General features: G+C 44.7%; 1 protein-coding gene across 1 annotated transcript in view; it reads left to right on the top strand.

The window, feature by feature from the left end:
• The first annotated feature begins 4,727 nt into the window (after positions 1-4,727).
• Positions 4,728-21,836, top strand: part of TLL1 (tolloid like 1) — a 180,930-nt gene continuing 163,821 nt past the window's right edge. The window contains exon 1 of the mRNA XM_001509146.4: positions 4,728-5,242. Coding sequence (XP_001509196.1) covers positions 5,071-5,242 — 172 coding nt within the window. The 5' untranslated portion in view covers positions 4,728-5,070. The remainder of the gene's footprint in view (positions 5,243-21,836) is intronic.

The following is a 21,836-nucleotide window of genomic DNA, read 5'->3' as shown; positions in this document are numbered from 1 at the left end:
AACCTCTCGCTCATACTCTCCCCCACCTGCAACTCCCTTCCCATTTACCAACTGGCAAGCCATTGCTCTCCCCAAGTTCAAAGCCCTTCTAAATCACATCTCCAGAAAGCCTTCCCCAGTTATTTTCTCATCTCCCCTATCTATACCTCAATTGCTTCGTAATATTTTGATAATTCAAAAAACGCTGGGTATATTAGAAATGACGCAGGTTTTTATTTTAGTTTTGGTGGTTTTCCTACTTTTTTCAATCAGTTTCTGTGGCAGAATGCTGGTTACTTAGGAAACGACTGTAGGATGAGTTTGGATTGAATGTGTTGTCAAATGCATTGTCAGAGTGGTGAGCATTCTGGAGTGGTGGGTGAGTAGATGTAATATGAAAAATACTTGAGAATGCAAACTTTTCAATAAAAAAGGGAACTATGTAGGAAGCTGCAGTTTACTGAATCTGAGCGAATAAAGTTAGGTAAATATGTGCTATAAATTCATGAGTTGATCTACAGAAACAGCATAGCCTAATACAGACCTGGGAGTCAGAGGACCTGACTTCTAATCCCATCTCTGCCACCCACCTACTGTGTGACCTTGAGCAAGTCGCTTAACTTCTCTGTACCTCAGTTCACTCTTCTGCAACATAGGGATTCTCCCTCCTACTTTGATTGTGGGCCCCATGTGGGACCCCATTATTTTGTATCTACCCCAGTGCTTGCTACAGTGTTTGGCCCATAGTAAGTGCTTAACAAATACCACAATTATAATTATTATTTTTATAAGCACTCAATAAGTGTCATTGATCATTGACTGAATGTAGGTGGGCAGGGCGAAGCACACCGCAAAAGGGCATGGATGGCTTTCAGCCACGTTAGCCAGCTACAGGCAGAACCAGAGTAGAACACAGGTCTTTCTCCTGATTCCCCAAGCAGTGGTCTTTCCAGGGCTCAGAGAGGCTTGATAAATAAAAGAATGCATTTGTAGTGCTAAAATTCATGCCAAAGTTATTTCCAGCCACTATGATAATAATACTGTATATTCAGTACAATTTTCTCTTTGGCCTAGAGTGTATCTTGGGTGTCTTATCTTGTCCAGCTGTTCTGGGGTCTGTTGAAGGTTGATTCTTCTGTTGAGGGTGATGCTGAGGTCAGGGGCAGATTGCCTGCTGAAAGTCAGGGGTGGCATCAATTGAGAAGAAGGAGTCGGGGCAACGGGGAGTGAACACGATTGTGTAGTGACTGAAAGACAAATTAATAATCATTTCACTGGGAAGACTGGGCACCACCACACTTGAATACTGTTCACAATCCTTTGACTGTGCAACTGGAAATTAGTCACCTATCACAATGTATATGTTGCAGATCCAGGACAAAATCAGCTTTAGGTTTGTGATTTCCAAGCAAATAAAGAACAGATTATTTTTAGAAAGGTAGATCTGTATTAATTCTGTGTAGAATATTAGTACCGATTTTATTTCATTGTCTCAAGAAAAAATTGAGCCTGCTCCCTTGCAGTTTGTCAGGCAGTCAATCATATTTAGTGGGGGCTTACTGTGTGCAGAGCACTGTACTAAGCGCTTACAGTACAATATAACAATAAACATAGTCCCTGCCCACAAAGAGTTTACAGTCTAGATGGGGAGTTAGTTTGATCTCACTGAAATAATGAGATTAAACAAGCATGTCTTGTGCTCTGTACACAGTAGGTGCTCAATAAATACCATTCGTTGACTGAAAAATTTTCATATTTAAAGGGTCACATGCTCGTTGTTTTTGCCTAATTGGGCACTTTAGCTTTGTATTGTTATAAGTTTGATTATTGTCCAAGTTAATTAATTAGTACCTCATAAAGAAAAAAATCCCCAACAGTTTAAGAGCATTCTGTTACAGCTACAGATGTGCTTAAAGACCTCTTAGCAGTATCTGGTAGTCAGAACAGTTAAATGGAAGATTCTAATTCCTAGCTTCCAACATATTTTTTAAGTATCATATTTCAATTTGAGGTGCTGTTTTTAATGGGGATGAGGGTGGGAGTGAGAAACTCCTATCCGACCCGGTTAGGATTGTGGGGATGCAGGATACTTTTATGTCTATCTCTGTTCCAGGACAATTCCATTTTTAATTATGCAAATAAACACTCTCTTTTTAATGGTGTAACATAATTTCAGAGTGACTCAGCAAGGGAATTCAAAACCGACCAGTAAAACAGACTTGCCGAACAGCCCCTTCTGGATGTTGCTGCTTGTCTTTATGACAGAGCTGGTGGTTCTGAAGGAACAGACCAGCACGTCACTGCCTGAAAACATAAGAGGATTTTGAGGGTCCCGGGTTTTACTGTAACAATTTACTCTTCTAAATCCCCACCTCTACGCCTTGTCCCTTCACCTTGATTTTTCCATCGAACATGGTGAAATCAACTTTAAGATGGTCCAAAATTGGAAATCAGAACAAATCCCCAACCGAGGGACAACAACTGGAGGGTCAACATATGGGTCAGTGGGAAGAGCACGGGCTTGGGAGTCAGAGGACTTGGGTTCTAATCCCGACTCCACCACCTGTCTGCTGTATGACCTTGGGCAAGTCACTTAACTTCTTTCTGCTTCAGTTACCTCATCTCTAAAAGGGGAACTAAGACTGTGAGCCCTGTGTAGGATAACCTGATTACTCAGTGCTTAGAACAGTGCTTGGCATGTAGTAAGCACTTAACAAATACCATCATTATTATTATTATTATTAATTATTGTGTTGTCGCTTTCCCTCTGAGTTCTTAGCTGTGTGTGTCTGTATTCTATATGGTGTGTTGATGGTAGTAAAGAATTAAAGGAGGGAGGTCTGGCATCCCGTTACAGACATTTGAGGACTCCCGGTGTCAAGTGAAGCTACAAGACCCAATCAAGACCTTTCGAAAGTCGCTGCTAGAGGTGACACTGAAAAGAGACTAGAAAGGCAGAACCTCCCAGTCTCCTCCCACCACCCCCTCCCCATCCCTCATGAGGAGGAGAAGGCATCTCACCTTCGTTGGAAACTACTTGCAGATGTGACCGCCGACTCGGAATTGCTCACAACGGGGGTTTTTTGCAGAAATTTCCTTTTCTTGTGTTTGTCACCCTTCTGCGTTCAATTTCCCACAACTGTGTTTAGTTGTCTTCAGGCTGATAGGCTGAACTGTGGCTTACTCGTTGATGTGGCTGGTTTAGGATTCAGTTTTGCCCAAGGCCCCTGCCCTCCCACCTCTCACTTGCTACCCCCCCCCCCCCACACACATTCACAGACACAAAAGACACTCACACACACATACATCCCACCGACTTTCTGAACACTCCACTCGAACGATGCAGAGTAGTTCAGGCACAGGAAGAGGAAAGACAGCTGAAAGCTTAAAGTCCTGGAGGAACTTTTCTATCCCAATAAGCTTCCCCCAACTTTTCTTCTCATCCACGTGAGGGCCGAGCCAGCCGGATTCCAGGACCCCAGCCTCTCCTCCTGCCCCCGCAATCCGTAATTTTATTTTGGATTTTCCGACTTTTTTTTTTCCTCCTAACTTTCAGTTCGGGGCTTCGCGATCTCTCAGCTAAACTTTGGCGATCGATAGACTGTTCTTTTATAACGCCTATTCCCTATTTAAACAAACAACCCAGGCTCCAACGTTTATTTTAGTGGGGCGCTAACATTAAACAGCGGCAGAGGAAAGAAACCCGCCGCCTGTTTATTTGGGAAGGAGGGGGAGGGAGGAGGGGGATTTTGTTGGCTAAATGATCACGGATCTTTCCAAGTCGCTGGGACTCTAAATTGTCCATTGACATTCTCTACATGGAAACAGTCCATATTGCCCAGTGGCATACGCATCATATGGATCTTTTATCTAGGAGAGGGTGAGGAAAGAGAGAGGTTCTGTGATCTGAGAGAGGAAGAGAAAGAAAAAGAGAGAGAAAGAGAGAGAGTGTTTGCATAAGACTATCAAAGAAGCCAGATCGGAGGCTGCAGCCCGGATCCTGACCCTGATTGTATGAATAAGTAAGCAGGATGCTGGTGATTGGGTTAGATGCCTCCCAAGATTTTTTAAGTTAGGAAGGGAAAAAACACACACACACACCCGACGAGCATAAGAAAAAAAAAAGGCTATCCCCAAACCAGCACTTTTCTAGTCCCCTCTTCAATCAGCGCTCCTGCCTGGGATCATTGCAGGGCTGGGAAAGTCTGGCGGCCGTGGACATTACTGCCCTTTCTCCGTTTCTTTTTCTTCCCTTTCAGTTCGGATGTCCTGATGTGCTCGCCAGATCCATCTTCCAGCGGTAGCAGCAGCAGGACGAGGAGGAGGCTCAGACGGAGCGGTGCTGGACTTCTAGCAGCAGCAGGAGCAGGAGCAGGAACAACGGGGAAAGCTTCCTAGGCACTGCTCTTCTCCCGGAGCAGCAGGAGCAGGAGCAGGAGCAAGAACAGAAGCAGGAGAAGAGCAGGGAGCAGGAGCAAGAGCAGGGAGCGGGAGCAGGAGCAGAAACAGGAGCAGGAGCAGGAGCAGAAGGAGGAGCAGGAGCAGGAGCAAGAAAAGGAGCAAGAGCCAGAACAGAAGCAGGAGCAAGAAAAGGAGCAGAAGGAGCGGAGCAGGAGCAAGGACAGGAGCAGGAGCAAGAAAAGGAGCAGAAGGAGAGGAGCAGGAGCAAGGAAAGGAGGAGAAGCAGGAGAGGAGCAAGAGCAAGAGCAGGAACAAGAGCAGAAGCACGAGAAGAGCAGGAGCAAGAGCAGGAACAAGAGCAGAAGCAGGAACAAGAGGAGGAGCAGGAGCAGGAACCAGAGGAGGAGCAGAAGCAGTAGCCTCCTCGGGAAGTTTGGCCGGGGTTTTCCCCTGCCCGACAGCCGCAAGAGGTCGGGTCCCTATCCCACCTTCCTCCCTCCCTCCCTCTCTCCCTCTGTCCTCAGGCACCAGCTGGTCTCCAACTTCTCCTTCTTCGACGGGCCCGAGCCGCTCCCTCTCCTCCTTATGCTCCAATCGCCTCCGCAGGGTCCCGGACCCCTGGCAACCTCGGTCCCCCCGAGGCCCTAGGTGGACGGGCGAGGTATTTCCCCCGGCCCGTGGACGCGGACGATGGGGATGGAAGGGGGTCGGCGGGGGACGGTGGTCTTGTGGCTGGCCGCAGCGGGGTGGCTTTTCTGGGGGGACCCGTCTGGCTGCACCGGGCCCGAGGACGGGCACCCTTACGGTCTCGGAGAAGAGGACAGAGCCGAAGAAATTGATTATAAGGATCCCTGTAAAGCCGGTAAGTCACTCTCCAACCTCAAGCTCTTCCCAGGTCCCGGGTGACTGCTCTTCCGATATCCCCAAAGGGGAATTCACCTGTTTCTCCTCCTTCCCCCTTCATCGTAAAGCCATTTTTCCCCTCCCCTCTTCATCCTAAGCGCGCAGGACAGTGCTCTGCACTTAGCAGGCGCTCAATAAACGGCATTGAAAGAATAAAGCGATCTTTCTTTTTTAAATAACCGTCCGAAGCCCCTGGGGCAGCTCTGGATAAAGTTTCTTGGAGTACTTCTTTGCTAGCTGCCCGGTGAGATTGCGAAGGACCGGTTTTCCCAGGACTGCTCTTTCTCAGTTGAGTGACAGTTTACAGTGTGGACCGTCAGTCACACCGCACCGCATCCCATAAAAGCGTCAATAACCAAGGGGGCCACGGACTTGCCTTTGCGGGGGGGGGGGGGGCGGGGGAGCGATGCCCTCTTTGATGCCAATGAATTTTTCCTCCCCCGGGGGTGAGAAGATGGTCAGGGAATTCCCTCTGCCTTCTCTAACTTGGGCCGGGTCTCGCAGGGGCCCTGGCCGCCGAAGAAGGTGGCAGGAGGATGGGGTTCCCCCCACTTTTTTTTTTTTAATTATCATTATTTCCCCCTAAGTTGCTACCTTTTCAAACGTGCACAACGTTGCAACCAGTGTCTTGGAAGTCCCCTCCTCCCAACCTACACAGAGGCTTGTTCTGTCTCTCCCCTCCCACCTCCTCTCTCTCTCTCCTCTCTCTCTCTCTCTCTCCTTTTTTTCTCTCTGTCTGTCTCTGGCTGTCTCTGTGCATCTCTTTCTGCTCTTGGGTCTCTCTCGGTCCCGTATTTATTCGGCGAGCAGGGCCCGGCCTTTCCCGAGGTCGCCTCCGGCTGCTGGTCCTTCTTCGGTCGCGTGGGGGCGCTTCCTCTCCGCGCTGCCCGGGAGAGCGCACGTGCCGCGGGCCGGGATAAGGACCGGTTCCAGGATCAGATACCAGGTCAGCGGAATTCCCGGAGAATCCCCCCGGGCCCACCGGATTCCCGCTGCCCAGACCTGGAGGAACATGCACGGGAAGGGACACGACCACCCAGAGCGGGAGCCTTGGCTTTCCCTATTTGCAAAAGGGTCTTCGCACCTCTCCCCTGGATTCCCGCTCTCCTCTTGGAACTGAGACAGGTGAAGGAGCGGGAGGTTGGGGACGAGGGGCAGCTCCGGTCTGCAGCTTGTTCGTGGGAAGAGAGGGAAATCCCCATCCCTTAACCTTTGACGTTCCACCTGGCACGAGCTCGGACCAGGCGGGAACAGTCCCCCTCCTTGTTCGGAACTGGCCGTCGGCTGCCTTTAGAGTCAGGTGTCCCACGCTTGGAGGGGGACCGCTTCTTGGGTGTGCAGCCTGGCCGGGACTCTCAAATCCCTGGTGACTGAAGTCCCCCTTGGGCGCCAGGTTGAACGGAGTCTTCGAGACCCCGCGGTAAAGTTTTTCTTGGCTTTTATGGAATACCTGTTGATCGGGTGACAGGGTTACAAACTAGGAAGATTAAAGAGAGTACTGGGTGGAGAGGGATGATTGGGTGTTGGTGGTCCCCACTGGTTGGTTGCATTTTACCTCCCGGAATCCACCATTCTCCGTGTTTTAGTTGTCTTTAAGCATAACGACATCTTGCAGTGAGTGCACGTGTCAAGTCGATGGAAAATGATGCACCCGCCGGTTAGAGCTCTATTACCTATTACTTCCTAATGGAATATTATTTGTTTCCTTGCTTCCCTTTCCTTGTCTTTAACTGGCCCAGATTCTGAGAGTGGTTATATACATGCTTGTGGGCAGTGTTCAGTTTATCGGGGGAAATTTCGCTTGTCAGATATGAAAACCAGGCATCTGCCTAATCATTGAGTTTAGTTGTTAAATGTCACCGATTTGAATATCCATTGCACAAAATAGACATACTTCAGTGGGCGTTGTAAACAGCATATTCTAGATAGCTCCAGAATCGGTGTTTTAAAGAAGTTGGGTTAAGATGCCATATTATTCATTCAGTCAGTCTTATTTATTGAACACTTACTGTGCGCAGAGCACTGTACTAAGCACTTATATTTGAAGTAAACTGTAGAACTGGCTGTTCTGAAAGTAAGAGTACACTGTGCATCTAGAAATGAGCATTATTCATTTCTGATTACATGTGGTTTTCATATATGATTTTTAGAAAAGTGAAGGGGGTCATTGCATCTTTTTTTATAAAGTTTGGACTCCCATGAAATAACGAACTAGGTAGAAAAAAATAAACAGTGTCTGCAGGGAACAGGTGGAATCAATCCATCAATAGTATTTACTGAGTGCATATTGTGGGCAGAGCACTGTATTAAGCACTTGGGAGAATGCTAGTAGAAACGTTCCTTCCACACAAGGTGGGTTTTCAGAGGTCTGGTTTCCTTCACAGATGAAAGCAGGGAATGTGGCCGAGTCAAAGGAAATGGAAGAGAATGTAGTGGCTAGTTGCTGTAAAGGGGAGGAGCTGAAAAAGGGCGATGGTAGCTTGGGATGTCCAACCACAGCTTGGCTAACTTTTTTTTACTTTCATTGGAAATAAAATAGTGTGTGTTCTCACCCTGGCTATCTTGACTTGCAGTCAGATAACCCCACCCCAAGCCTGGTGTCTTCCTGTGACTCTTTGAACGGTCCACTGTGACTTTTAAAATAATTTCACTGTGTCCATACCCCTTTCCCTTTCCTGCCTAGCATTACTTTAAAAAACAAAACAAAAACAAAACTTGTTCCATCAATGCTGCAGCCGGTTGTGGTCCGGACTGTAGTCCCCAGATCTCTCCCTAGCCTTATTCCCCATATGGGCATTGGCACTGGGGACGGGGGGGAAAGCTATGGATGTGGAGCATTCTTTTTTTGAACAAAAAAAGTGGGCTGGGAAGCCCACCCAGGCATGGTGGGCAAGGGGACTGTGGGGAAGTGGGGAGGGATTATGGGACTCCTGGTTGGTGGGTACATAAGAGTCATGAGGAAAGGGAAACAACTTTAGAGCTACAGAAGGTTTTTTTTTTTTCCTGAGGGAAAGGAAATAAAGAAAAATGGAGGGAGGGATAAGGAGATGGATGGAAAAAGAGCCTGCCTGGGATTGTGGGGGCTTGACTGATTGCCAGCTGGGGATGCTTGTGTGGGACGAGCAACTCAATTGCTGCCGGTGAAGTGAAAGTTGGCCCCTCAATGTGGAATTCCCCGGAGTACAGCCCTACTTGGGATAAGCATGAGCTGGATAGGCAGTCGAAAGGTTGACTGGGCTTGAAGGTAGGCTTGCTTTCTCCTTCTTGCTCTCTCCTACTTGAAGCTCAGGGAGCACAGCTGGTGATCTGGAGGTGACCAAAGCCCCCAGGGCCAGAATACAGCCACAGGACCGTTGTGCAGTATTCTGTATGCACCTGTTGGAGTTGCAAATCTCAGCATTTCATAGGGACAGCTTACTACAGTGCTCTGCACACAGTAAGTGCTCAATTAATACCGGCAATTGAAAGAACTCCTGAATTCAGGATGGGTCTGGCCAGGTCTACCCTGACTAAAGGTTGATAATGAACTGAGTGTAGGTCCTCTATTCACTGGATTTGAGGTGGGTTACAGTACCCTCCTAAAATCACATCTTCTCCAAGAAGTCTTCCCTGACTAAGCCTTCATTTCCCCTACCAGCCCTCTTCTCACCTTTGACTATGTATTTAGTTGTGTACCCCTTCATCACGTTGATACCCAAGCCTCTAGAACCTATGTAAATATCATTCATTCAGTTGTGTTAACTGAGCACTTACTGTGTGCAAAATCCTATATTGAGGAGCAGCGTGGCTTAGTGGAAAGAGTGTGGGCTTGGGAGTCAGAATTCGTGGGTTCTAATTCCAGCTCTGCCGTTTGTCAGCTGTGTGACTTTGGTCAAGTCACTTAACTTCCCTGTGCCTTCAGTTACCTCATCTGGAAAATGGGGATTAAGACTGTAAACAACCTGATTACCTTGCATCCCCCCACTTAGAACAGTGCTCAGCACGTAGTAAGCCCTTACCAAATACCATCATTATTATTATTATTATTACTAAGCACTTGGGAGAGTACAGTGCAACAAACACATCCCCTACCCACAGTGAGCTTAGAGACTAGAGAAATATCTTTAGAAATATCTACAATTTTCCCTATCTGCAATTTTATTAATGATTGACTCCCCACGTAAGCTATAAACTCTCTTTTTAATAAACAACAGTATTTAAGCGCTTATTATGTGTCAAGCATTATTTCAAGTTTTGGGCCTGGGCTGGATAGAGTCCCCGTCCCATTTGAGCCTTAGCGTTAAGTAGGAGACAGAGCAGTTATTGAATCCCCATTTTGAAATTGACAAAACAGAGGCACAGAGATGTTAAGTGACTTGCCCTAGGTCACAGAGCAGGCAGGTGGCAGAGCTAGGATTGGCACCAGCTTTCTCTAGCTTTATCCACTAGGTCGTGCTCCCTGTGTGTGTATAACTCTATTATATTATTCATGGTACAGTGCTTTGCACACAATAAATCATTATTAAATAACACTAATTCAGAAAAATAGAGTGGACTAGTAGCTTTTGTTACTTCTGGCCTAGATTTCTATGGACCTGTTTGGCAAACAAATAACTGGTTCATATCAAGTTTGCCAGTGGTGACCTGTACTAAACTTGATAAATTCCATATTTTTCTAGGAATCAATTGTTTCTTTATTCCTGACTGGAAAAAAAAAACCACCACCCAAAAAACAGAGTCTTTGATCTGGAGGTGTCCCAAACAAGCAAAGTGGAGTGTGGTGCATGGAATGAACATTTAAATAATGGAAAGATTTTTAATTGAGCAAAGCTTGTGCATTTAACAGAGTAAGATCAGTTTTGTAACCATTTATGCTGGTGGCGGGAGGGTGGGAGACTCAGCTAGGTTTGTCTCAGCTCAGGTCTTATTATAGAGGGTTAAGGTCAGGTTGGTATCAAGGCTGAAATGGGCATGATTAGATTTATGACAATGTACCGGTGGGAAGGAAGGAGGCTTTAAAATATATGAGGAAATTTGAGTGAACCCTAATTGAAAACATTTTGAAACAATGCCCTCCGCCCCATTTTGAGGCTAGTGCTTACGGGGGTGGAGTTTGCCATGCTGACTTGATCTATTTCCCTCCAGCTCCCCTTGGATGAAGAAGGGTGGGAGGAAACAGGAATGAGAGGAGAGGCTAAAGAACAGTCTTGCTACAGGCTCAGTCAGATCTCCTTTAAAGTTAATAGAAGTCAATAGAAAAGGCTACCAGATGAAGGGAAGAGCCTCTTTCGGGTGACTGTCTCCTTACCTCCTGAGGCAGTCCCCTTCCTGACTAGGGGCTATTCATTTGGCATATAAAATTTGGATTTGTAGATTCATCCTCAGTTCAGGTTGCTGAAGATGTGGAAAACAAACCTGAGAAGATTTGACGTTCTGTTTTATTACCAGCAGAAGGTCCCACTTTTTGACTAGGCTGTGAGTGCTTTTATAATATAGTCTGAAAGATCCATAGTGGGGTGGACCCAGTGCACCTCCCTAAAGTTCTCTACTGGTAGTTGTGGCTGGGGGATTAGAAGGAAGAAAGCCCCAGACTGCAATTCAGAGAGCCACAAACTCTCAGAATCTTTTTGTAGCTCTTCAGTTCTAAGCAATTTTCTGAACAGTCAGTTCCGACATCTTGGAAGGTTCATCTGTGCCCTCAGAGCATGGTGCAGAGCAGGGGTTTCCTGCTGCTGATGAGGGTTTTGAGTCCTCACTGAGCCCCAAGCTTCCAGCTGTAATGATAATTGTAGTATTTAGGGCTTATTATTTGCCACACACTGCACTAAGCATTGGGGAAGGTAAATGATAATGGATGATAATATCAGGTTGGACACACTTCCTGTCCCTCACTGGGCTCAAAGTAGGAGGGAGAACGAGTATTAATTCATCATTTTACAGGAAATCGGGGCTCAGTGAAGTTAAGCGACTTGCCCAAAGTCACCCAGCAGGCAAGTGGCTGAAACAGGGTTAGTACGCTTGTTAGTTGGAGAAGTAGCGTGGCTCAGTGGAAAGAGCCCGGGCTTGGGAGTCGGAGGACGTGAGTTCTAATCCCAGCTCTGCAAGAGCAAGAGCCAGTTACCTCATCTGTAAAATGAGGATGAAGACTGTGAGCCCTAAGTGGGATAACCTGATTAGCCAGTGCTTAGAATAGTGCTTGGCACATAGTTAAGTGCTTAACAAATACCAACATTATTATTATTACCCAACTCTTCTGGCTCCCAGGCCTGTGCTCTTTTGACTAGGATCCTGAATTTTTTTTCTTTTTTTTTAGCTTTTTAACGATATTTGTTAAACACTTGGTATGTGCCAGGCACTATACTAAACACAGGGGTAGATACAAACTACTCAGGCTGGACATAGTCCACAGCCCACCTGAGGATCACAGCCTTAAACCACATTTTGCAGTTGAGGTTAACTGAGGCATAGAGAAGTGGCTTGCCCAAGGTCACCCAGCACACAGGTGGAGGAAGTGAGATTATAACCCAGATCCTCAGGCTCCCTGGCCTGTGCTCTATCCACTAGGCCTTACTGCTTCTCCAGCTCTTAAGACTGTGTTGGGAGTATTGAGAAGCAGCGTGGCTCAGTGGAAAGAGCATGGGCTTGGGAGTCAGAGGTCATGGGTTCGAATTCCAACTCCGCCACTTGTCAGCTGTGTGACTGTGGGCAAGTCACTTAACTTCTCTGTGCCTCAGTTACTTCATCTGTAATATGGGGACTAAGACTGTGAGCCTCACGTGGGACAACCTGATGACCCCGTATCTACCCCAGCGGTTAGAACAGTGCTCTGCACATAGTAAGTGCTTAACAAATACCAACATTATTATTTGGGTTTCTCATGGCCTTTTGGTTCTATGATAACGTTTCAGTATTTCACAGAATCAAAGCAAGAGCAAGGGAAAGAGGTGGCTTTACATATTGAGGAGGTGGCTTCAAGGCTCTACATCACCTTGCCCCTTCCTACCTCTCCTCCCTTCTCTCTTTCTACCACCCACCCCACACGCTCCACTCCTCTGCCGCCCACCTCCTCACCGTCCCTCGGTCTCGCCTATCCCGCCGTCGACCCCTGGGCCACGTCCTCCCGCGGTCCTGGAACGCCCTCCCTCCTCACCTCCGCCAAACTGATTCTCTTCCCCTCTTCAAAACCCTACTTAAACTCACCTCCTCCAAGAGGCCTTCCCAGACCGAGCTGCTCTTCTCCCTCTACTCCCTCTACCACCCCCCCTTCACCTCTCCGCAGCTTAACCCTCTTTTCCCCCATTTCCCTCTGCTCCTCCTCCTCTCCCTTCCCATCCCCATAGGACTGTACTCGTCCGCTCAACTGTATATATTTCCATTACCCTATTTATTTTGTTAATGAATTGTACATCGCCTTGATTCTATTTAGTTGCCATTGTTTTTACGAGATGTTCTTCCCCTCGACTCTATTTATTGCCATTGTTCTTGTCTGTCCATCTCCCCCGATTAGACCGTAAGCCCGTCAAACGGCAGGGACTGTCTCTATCTGTTGCCGACTTGTTCATCCCAAGTGCTTAGTACAGTGCTCTGCACATAGTAAGCGCTCAATAAATACTATTGAATGAATGAATGAATGAATATTATGTATGATTTCCTTATAGGGTGGAAAGAAGTCGAAAATACAGTAGAGAGAAGGGCTGGGGTGGGGGGGGGGGGTGCTGTGTAGGGGATACGAGTAATGACAACCACTTTGCTTGTGTATTTAGTACTTACCATTGTTAGCTTCTAGAATAGGGTATTGTCAATTAGGCTTCCAGGGGCCCTGAGCTAGCTAATGGAATGCTAGCTTTGCCTAGCTCCTTAGGAGATGTGGGGTAATCCTATCAGCTAAGCTGTTCTTGGGAGGCTAACTGTACATTTGTATAAAGAAGTTTTGTACATTGGGTGTTAATTGAAAACCCAAGAGTGGGCTTCTTAAGTGCCTTGTCTACCTGATTTGTCTCTCGACTGTTTACTTCAAAAGATATTTTTCTTTATTAGCAGAGAAGTCTTATCAACTAAGACTCTCCAAGCTTAAGTGTATATTTGCATAAAGAAGTTTTGTAAATTGGCCATTTTCTGAAATCCCAAAAGGAGGATTTTTAGGTTTCCTGAGTCTGTCCCTCAACAAATTACTTTAAAAAAATGTCCTGGCTAAAGTTTTTTTTAATAAATAGTGTGATGGGAAGATACATTTAGCATTGCATGCAACTACGTGGGCTTGTCCAGTACATAAACTTATTCTAGATTTAAACATACTGTTTCCACAGATTGAAAGAATAAGTTTTAGGACTACCTCAGGGGAAAAACCAAATTCTTTTACGGTAACTCAGTATTTGGACTTAAGACCAAGTTGACTATGTTAATTTATTTAGTTACTTTGGATTCCCTGAGTGCAGAAATTCATGATTTTTTGGGGAAAGGGAGATAGTCTTGCTATTTACTAAGTGTCTCTTTCAGGGTTTGATAGGGGGTGAATATGGCAGCTCTTAAATTTCAGCTTGTCCCTGAAACTTCTGTATGTATGCTCTGCTCATTCCTTTCTCAGTCTCCCAAATATCTGACCCGGCCATGCACAGAGTTAAAAACTGCTTTATGAGAAGGGCATTATTGTTGGCCATCAAATGTTATAGGGAACCCCTGGGGAAGCTAACCGCTGCCAATAGCCACACCAAGGTCACTCTGCAGGTATGGTGTGGGACTTCAGTATCCTGGCACCATGTTCTTTTCTCTCTGTAAATGCCAAGTGTGCTATCCAGTAACTGAGAAGGTTTTATAGTTTGTAAATTTTTCACTTCAGGCTACAGAGAGTCTATGCAGTTAAAATCCCTGTCTGGGACTTAAAGCCTTTTAAAAACACATGTAGAAACACAGTGGATGAGCAGTGCCGGAACACAGTGGATGAGCAGTGCCTCTTCAAAAAAAGGAAGCTAACAAAAGCAAAAGCTCTTAGTTCTATTCAGTCCTTCTTGAAGACGCTCGGGTCTTGTAGAGACTTGAACGAGAGCTGTTGGGAGTACAGGCCAAACAGAGGGGATCAGTGTGGCCAGTGGAAAGAGCGTGGGCCTACGAATCAGGAGGACCAGAGTTCTAATTCTGGCTCTGCCACACGATTGCCATTTCACGTGGGCAAGCCATTTAACTTCCCTGAGCTTCAGTTACCTCATCTGTGAAATGAGAATATGGCCGTAAGCCCTATGTGGGACAGGGACTGTGTCTGACCTGATTAACTTGTGTCCACCTCAGGGCTTAGTTCAGGGCCTGGCACATAGTAAGTGCTTAGCAAATACCATAAAAACAAACAAACAAAAAAAAAACAAAGTAACACAAAAACAGAGCTTGGGGGAGAGAGAACAATGGGCTCATCCACGCTGCTGGAAACCCAGGGATCCAGTGGCCTCTGTCACTGCCATGGAATTAGGCGATAGTAGCTAAGGACATACAGCTTTCCCTAGATCTTGATTTACTACCACAAGAATTTGTTCAGGCTGAAAATACCAATAGGCTCAATCAGTCAATCTGTCTGTGGTATCTTTTGACCACATACCATGTGCAGAACTGTACTAAGCACTTGGGAGGGTAAAATACAATAGAGTGGCAGTCACAATACCTACCTGCAAGGAGCTTACAGTCTAGATGGGGAGACATGTTAACCTACATTACAGGGAGGGGAAATGGCAGATTCTTAGGATATGTGCAAAAGTGCTATGGGGTTGAGGTTGGAGTGAATATCCAGTGCTTAATGGAGTCAGATCTGAGTGCAGAGGTGACTCAGAAGGGTGAGTAGAGAAGACTTGTAATCAATCAATAGTATTTATTGAGCATTTATTGTATACATACATTGTATTAAAAGCTTGGGACAGTACAGCATAGCTGATTTGGTAACTATGTTTCCTGCCCACGAAGAGCTTTCAGCCTAGAGAGGAGCTTAAAGTTCTTAATACAGTGATCTGGACACTATTCAATATTCAAGACTGATTGAATGGGACAAGATTCTGGTTAAAACAGTTCACGATGGGGAGAAGCAACTATAATGACGAGATGCTAGAGGGAAAGTTAGGGACGTAAGGATTAGGTTGAGGGTGTTAGTGGGTATAACCTTAGCCATTAGGGTGGAGCTGTCTGTTTAATGTGGGCAGAGGGCAGCAGATTCACAGTTCCTACAATTGTCAATTGTAATTGGGTGGCAAATTGTGTTGGGCAGCAGAGAAATGGAATGGATGGATCAGTGATCAAGAAAATTGCCACACTTAGGTAAACCACTTTTGTCATCAATATTAAGTGAGAACTAATTTTTTTTAATCAGGAAGGGAAGATTCCAAGAATAATGAAAAGTTGCATTATGTTTCATTTGTGGTAGTTTTAGCAATTGGATAATCACTCTTTCTCTAGATCTTGACTTATTACCGTAGGATATTGTGCAGGCTGAAAATATCAATAGGCTTAAGAAGGGTTTGGAAAAATTCTTGGAGGAGGATCATGTGGTCTAGGGGAAAGAACACAGGACCGGGAGTCAGAGACCTGGGTTCTAATCCTAGCCCTGCCAGTTGCCTGCTGTATGGCCTCAGACAAGTCACTTGACTTTCTGTGCCTCAGTTTCCTCATCTATAAAATAGGATTTAAATAGACGGTAACTGTTCGTCTTAGCTTATATGACCACAATGCTTAGCACAATGGTTAACACATAATAAGTGCTTTACAAATGCCATAGTTATTGTAATTATAACAATTAAGAAAATGCAAATCGACATCACAGAGGACCTGTGAAGATGTGCCTTGGTGTGTGGCTGAATCTCAAAGAGGTGTCCCACTGTACTTAAATCCCGGTCCCTAGTCTTTCATTAGCGCATACTTTCATGGCAGGAAAGAAAACCCATGGTACCTGACTATGCACAGAAAAATCCCTGTGATATACCCAGTCAGGATTGAGCTAAATTGAACACAAGGTCCTGTGGTTTAAAGCAGCCGTCTGCATAGGGAGAGTGATAATTTTAGTGTAAGTAGAGAACTATTATGGTGTGAATACCAAAATGCTGACTTGTGTCTTTCTCTTTCAATATTTGTAAACAGAGATTGTCTGGATTAAGACAGGTAAATTTCAATTATAATTTAAAACAGCTCCTGGAGTTGTCTTTTCTCGAGGTATGTGAAAAATGATGCCTTAGGGGAAAGAGTGCCTTTTTAACTATGGAGTTGTAAACTTGTGTGAATACAGAGAGGGGCCAAGAGTACTCAAGAGTTCATGCTATTTGGTTGGTTAAATTGTTTTCTTGATTAACCGTCAATCCAAATTATATTTTGAGCATCCTTATTTTACATGGTTTCATCATTCTTTAAGTATTCAGATAAGTAGTCACTGATGAGGTGTCTGGACTAGCTATTTAATTAATCAATAACATTTGTTGAGCACTTCCTGCATGAAAAGTACCGCACTAAATGCTTGGGAAAGTTGGAAGAAGTGATTCCTGTCCACAAAGAGTTTACAGTTTAGTGGTTTCAGGCAAAGTGTGGAGTGAGTGTGAGGGTTTTTGAAATAAATGTATTTTAAAAACTAGCCTAGTTTTTAAATTAGAAGTGTACGCTTAAATCATTTTTGTGGGTCCCTAGATAAGGAAATGCTTTTCAAAACCTGGCACTAAATGCTATAACCTCAACTCTGTTCTAAACTAGCCTGTTTTTGCATATCCCCATAAGATTCCATTTCTGGGACACTACTGATCAGAATTTTCCATTGAGATGTCGACTTGGTATTTGTTCTTATGCATTAAGTACTTAATGAGTATGAAAGTTCCTTCTTTAAAGAAGGAAGGATTTCTTTCAAATCCCCAACCCAAATCTGTGCCAAAAGAAAGTTTTGATTTTTGAAGTCTGCCGTAATGTGGAAAAATACACCTCATTTGCCATTAAAAGCAAGGACTCTCTGTCATTCATAATGCAGGTTCCTGAAAGTTCAGTTCAGTAAGGGAATTAGTTTTCCAAAATTGTGTAGACCCCCAGAAATTAACATCAGACTAGCCCACTATTAACAGGAGTTTCTCTTTCCTCTCCTATTCATTCTCTTTTCCTTTTCTACCCATCAATGATATTTTCTGAGTGCTTCCTCTGTGCAGAACACTGTACTAAGTACTACTCCTGTTTTCATTAGTTTTGGAAAACACCACTGTGTGTTTAAAGGGAATACTGTGTTCCCCAAATGCAGATCCTGTCTACTTCCTTTTGCCATTTTGACGATCTCATTGATAATTAGTGGCCCCATCCCTATGTGCACAGGGCAAGGAGAAGAAGTGAAATGAACATTAGTCGATCCTACAATTGGGGAGAACTGTGATTGTGCTTGAGGGAAGAAGTTGGGTTACTCATCACTCCTCTCCTCGAAAAACCTCCATGACTGACCCATTTCTGTCTCAGACAACAGAGAAACAGCGTGGCCTAGTAGGTAGAACTTGGGTCTGGGAGTCAGAAGGCCCTGGGTTTTAATCTTGGCTCCACCACCTGTCTGCTATGTGACCTTGGGCAAGTCACTTAACCTCAGTTACCTCATCTATAACATGGGGATTAATACTGTTAACTCTATGGGGGGACAGAGACTGTGTCCAACCCAATTATTTTGTGTCTACCGCAGCACTTAGTACAGTGCTTGGCACATAGTAAGTGCTTAACAAATTCTCTGAAACACAAAACAGCTCCTGACCAGTGGATTTAAGTAGCTCCACCTTGCTCTCTTTTGTACTATTTGTTCCTTCAGGACTAATCCCTTTGCGCTGCCTTGCTCATGATTCTCCTGTCTCTGTTTCAAGGCTCACATCTTTCCTTTGCATGGAATGAGCCAATCAATAGCAATTATTGAGTGCTTACTCTGTGCAGAGCACTGTACCCAGTGCTTGGGAACTGCCATAGAATTAGTGGATACAATCCCTTCCCTCGAGGAACTCCTTTTGATCTTATATTCCCCAAACCATGACCTTCAAAGGCTTGAAAAGTAACCTTTTCCAAGAGGAATTTCCTGAGAAATCTTCAATTTCCAGTTCTCGTGAATCATCATCCACCTTAGCAGCCATGACGTTTTAATTTTAATTGAATGAAATGAATTAAAAGCAATTAACTGCTTTGGTGCAAATGGTTAGCATGGCAGTTACAGTGCTGCCCAAATGGAAGGGGTCTCCCTGGAGCTGCATGTCCTAGAATTCCTTGTGGACAGCCCCCAAGCAACTATCCATGAAAGACGTTGGGTATGACCCATTTGGAGCTTTAGGCCTATTAGGGTCCTCATCCTTGGACTCAGTGGTGAGGCATCAGGATTTCAGCCATTGTCCACTAGATCCCTTGAGGGCCAGGTCCTATCTACCAACTGTATTATATTCTCCCAAGTGTTTAATACCATGCTCTGCAGAAGTAAGTGCTCAATAAGTACCAATAAGTACCGATAAGTGCTCAGTAAGTATCAATAATTGATAGACTGGTTTCTGGGTGCTAAGGGAGAGTGGCAGAAGTGAGACGACAATGTCCAGTGTTTGTACAGTAATTGATGAATGCTAGGAAAATTAACTTTAGAATATATTTGAAAGTGTTCCAGCAGGCAGGAGATCATTTTGAAAACAGAGTACTGTTTTATCTCATTTGGAAGATCTGATTTCATAGGAATTTTTGTGATGGTTTTTTTACACTCTTATTCCTCTGGTGAAATTGTATTTATACGCAGCTCTCCTTCATCATGGGGGGGTTGCATTCATTCATTCATTCAATTGTATTTATTGAGCCCTTACTGTGTGCAGAGCACTGTACTAAATGCTCAGTCTTAAAGGGGAAGAGAGACAGCAAAACAAAACAAGTAGGCAGGCATTTATACCATCAAAATAGATAAATAGAATCATAGATATATACCCATCATTAGTAAAATAGAGTAATAAATAATATATACAAATATACACTAGTGCTGTGGGGAGGGGAAGGGGGTAGAACAGAGGGAGGGAGAGAGAATGAGGAGGGAAAGAGGGGCGGAGGGAAAGGGAGGGCTAAGTCTGGGAAGGCCTCCTGGAGGAGGTGAGCTCTCAGTAGGGCTTTGAAGAGAGTCAGTTTGGTGGATGTGAGGAGGGAGGGTGTTCCAGGTCAGTGGTAGGACGTGGGCCAGGGATCGACGACGGGACAGTTGAGAACGATGCACCGGGAGGAGGTTAGAGGCAGAGGAGAGAAGTGTACAGGTTGGGCTGTAGAGGGAGAGAAGGGAGGTGAGGTAGGAGGGGATAAGGTGATGGAGAGCTTTGAAGCCAAGAGAGAGGAGTTTTTGCTTTATGCGAAGGTTGATAGGCAACTACTGGAGGTTTTTGAGGTGGGGAGAGACGTGCCCAGAGTGTTTCTGTAGAAAGATGCTCCGGGGAGTGGAGTGAAGTATAGACTGAAGCAGGGAGAGACAGGAGTATAGGGGATCAGAGAGGAAGCTGATGGAATAATCCAGTTGGGATGTTAAGAGAGATTGTACCAGCAAGGTAGCAGCTTGGATGGAGAGGAAAGAGTGGATCTTGAAACCAGCAGGCCCACATTAAGGATAACTTACATTGTGGCACTAACATTGCCTTGATGCTGTGACCATGGGAGCAATTGTTTCCTCCAACACACTGTTTACGAAGAGGAATTCTCTATCTGGACATCATTCCCTCATTCTCCTTTTCCATCCTGTTCTATGCAAGGCACATAGTGAAAGAACACCTTTTGGATAAACTGACTTTACATAATGTTTGCTTTAAATAGTCAATGTAAGGAGAAGGTTTTGTTATTTTCCATTTTTGCAGTTGTTTAAAAAGGGTATTTGGATCTTTATGGTTTTCAGTAAGAGTTGAAGGCAAGGTGCTTTTTTGCTTCCATAAAGTAGGATTATAACTTTGGCTCGTTTAAAACCTTCTTCTGGGATCTCAGACAAACAGCGATTTGTTTTATTGTCTGTCAAACATTTCTCTGTCATTTCAAATTCAGATGCCCTGTAATCTTTTAAAAGATAATAGGGTACTACCTCATAATTAATGCTGTTTGGCCTAGTGGAAAGAGCATGGGCCCGAGAGTCTGAGGACCGTTTCAAATCCTGGCTCAGCCACTTGCCTATTGTGTAAACTTGGACAAGTCACTTAATTTCTCTATATGAAATGGGGATTCAATACCTGTTCCTTCCCCTTGGACTGTGGTGCTGTTAGGGACAGGGGCTGTGTCCGACCTGATTTTTCTGTATCTACCCTCAGCATTTAGTGTAGTACTTGGCATATAGTAAGCACTTAACAAATACAATTGATTACAAATAAAATGTAATAATAATAATACAGAATTGATTCTTAGGCCAAACTGCCATTGTTGGGTAGAAGATCCGTGAGTCATTTCTTATTCAAATTGACTAAGTTTTCCAAGTAGTGCCTCGGTCAGTATAAGAAATTAGAAGTGCATTTAGGAGCCTACTCAGTGTTTCTAATACTTTCAGGTTGACTGAATAGATGGATTTTATATCCATTTGTCCACATCTATTTAAGGTGTGCCTCTGAAAATGAAAGCACAAAAGTTCAGATTTGATTTCCTTTGAGTTTAATATAGAACCATCCAGACATGTATGTTTATGCTGACCTTATTTTAGGATATACACAGAAGTTATGATCAGAAACTCCAAAGGTTTCCTGAATTATTTGGAAAAAAATGTAAATGCTGTGTCCTTGTGGGACTCCGTTAGAAGACCAGGAGGGAAGAGGAACCAAATATAACTCAAACCGTTATGAATCACAAGTGCAAATACAGAAATAGCATCAGAGGACTGGAAGGAGGCTGAAGAGCTGTATCTAGTTCAACTCACTGCCTCCAGGCAGGGCTGTTCTTGGTCTGCCCCAGAAAGATTACTCCATCTACCCAGGACTTGAACCACAGTCCTGTAAGGGTCCACAAGCTGGACCTGGCCCAGCCGGGAATCTGTCGAATTTGTAAGAAGGTTGCACCTCCCGCTTCTCTAAGATGTTGGACACATTGAATGCCAAACTGGGCTCTTGTGACTAGGCCCCCACTAGACCGTAAGCTCCTTGAATGGTAGGGATCGTGTTTGCTCTGTTGTAGTCTCTCGGTTGTTTTTTTTCACTCATTCAATAATATTGGTTAAGTTTGTTGACGTTTCAGGGCAGGGCAAGTCTATAATGCTGAGTAGGTTCCAGAACTGTGGAAAGATCACAAGCCTGGGAGTCAGGACCCTCATTTCCCCATTTTTTAATTGTCTTTAAATCCATTTTTGTGGGATTTATGAGTCATTTTCAGAAAGAGAAATTGCAAGGTTGTTTTTTTAAATTTGTTTGTAACTAAAACACGTAAACCAAACAGATCATAAAAGGTCTAGACAATGTGTTTGTTTTTCTCTGAAACTATGTTTGGATTTGTGATATGTCAATATTCCAGTGGTTTCTATGAAGTACGTATTAGTGGGATCTAATACGTATACACTGACTGTTATCAAGAGGACTGAGGTGAAACCAAACTGTGTTTCTCTCTAGAGCTTAAAGTGGACTAGTGTGTTATATTCTGTA

Source organism: Ornithorhynchus anatinus, chromosome 12 (assembly GCF_004115215.2).
Source record: "Ornithorhynchus anatinus isolate Pmale09 chromosome 12, mOrnAna1.pri.v4, whole genome shotgun sequence".
In the NCBI taxonomy this organism is placed as follows: domain Eukaryota; kingdom Metazoa; phylum Chordata; class Mammalia; order Monotremata; family Ornithorhynchidae; genus Ornithorhynchus; species Ornithorhynchus anatinus.
This window is presented reverse-complemented; position numbering and strand designations above follow the sequence as displayed.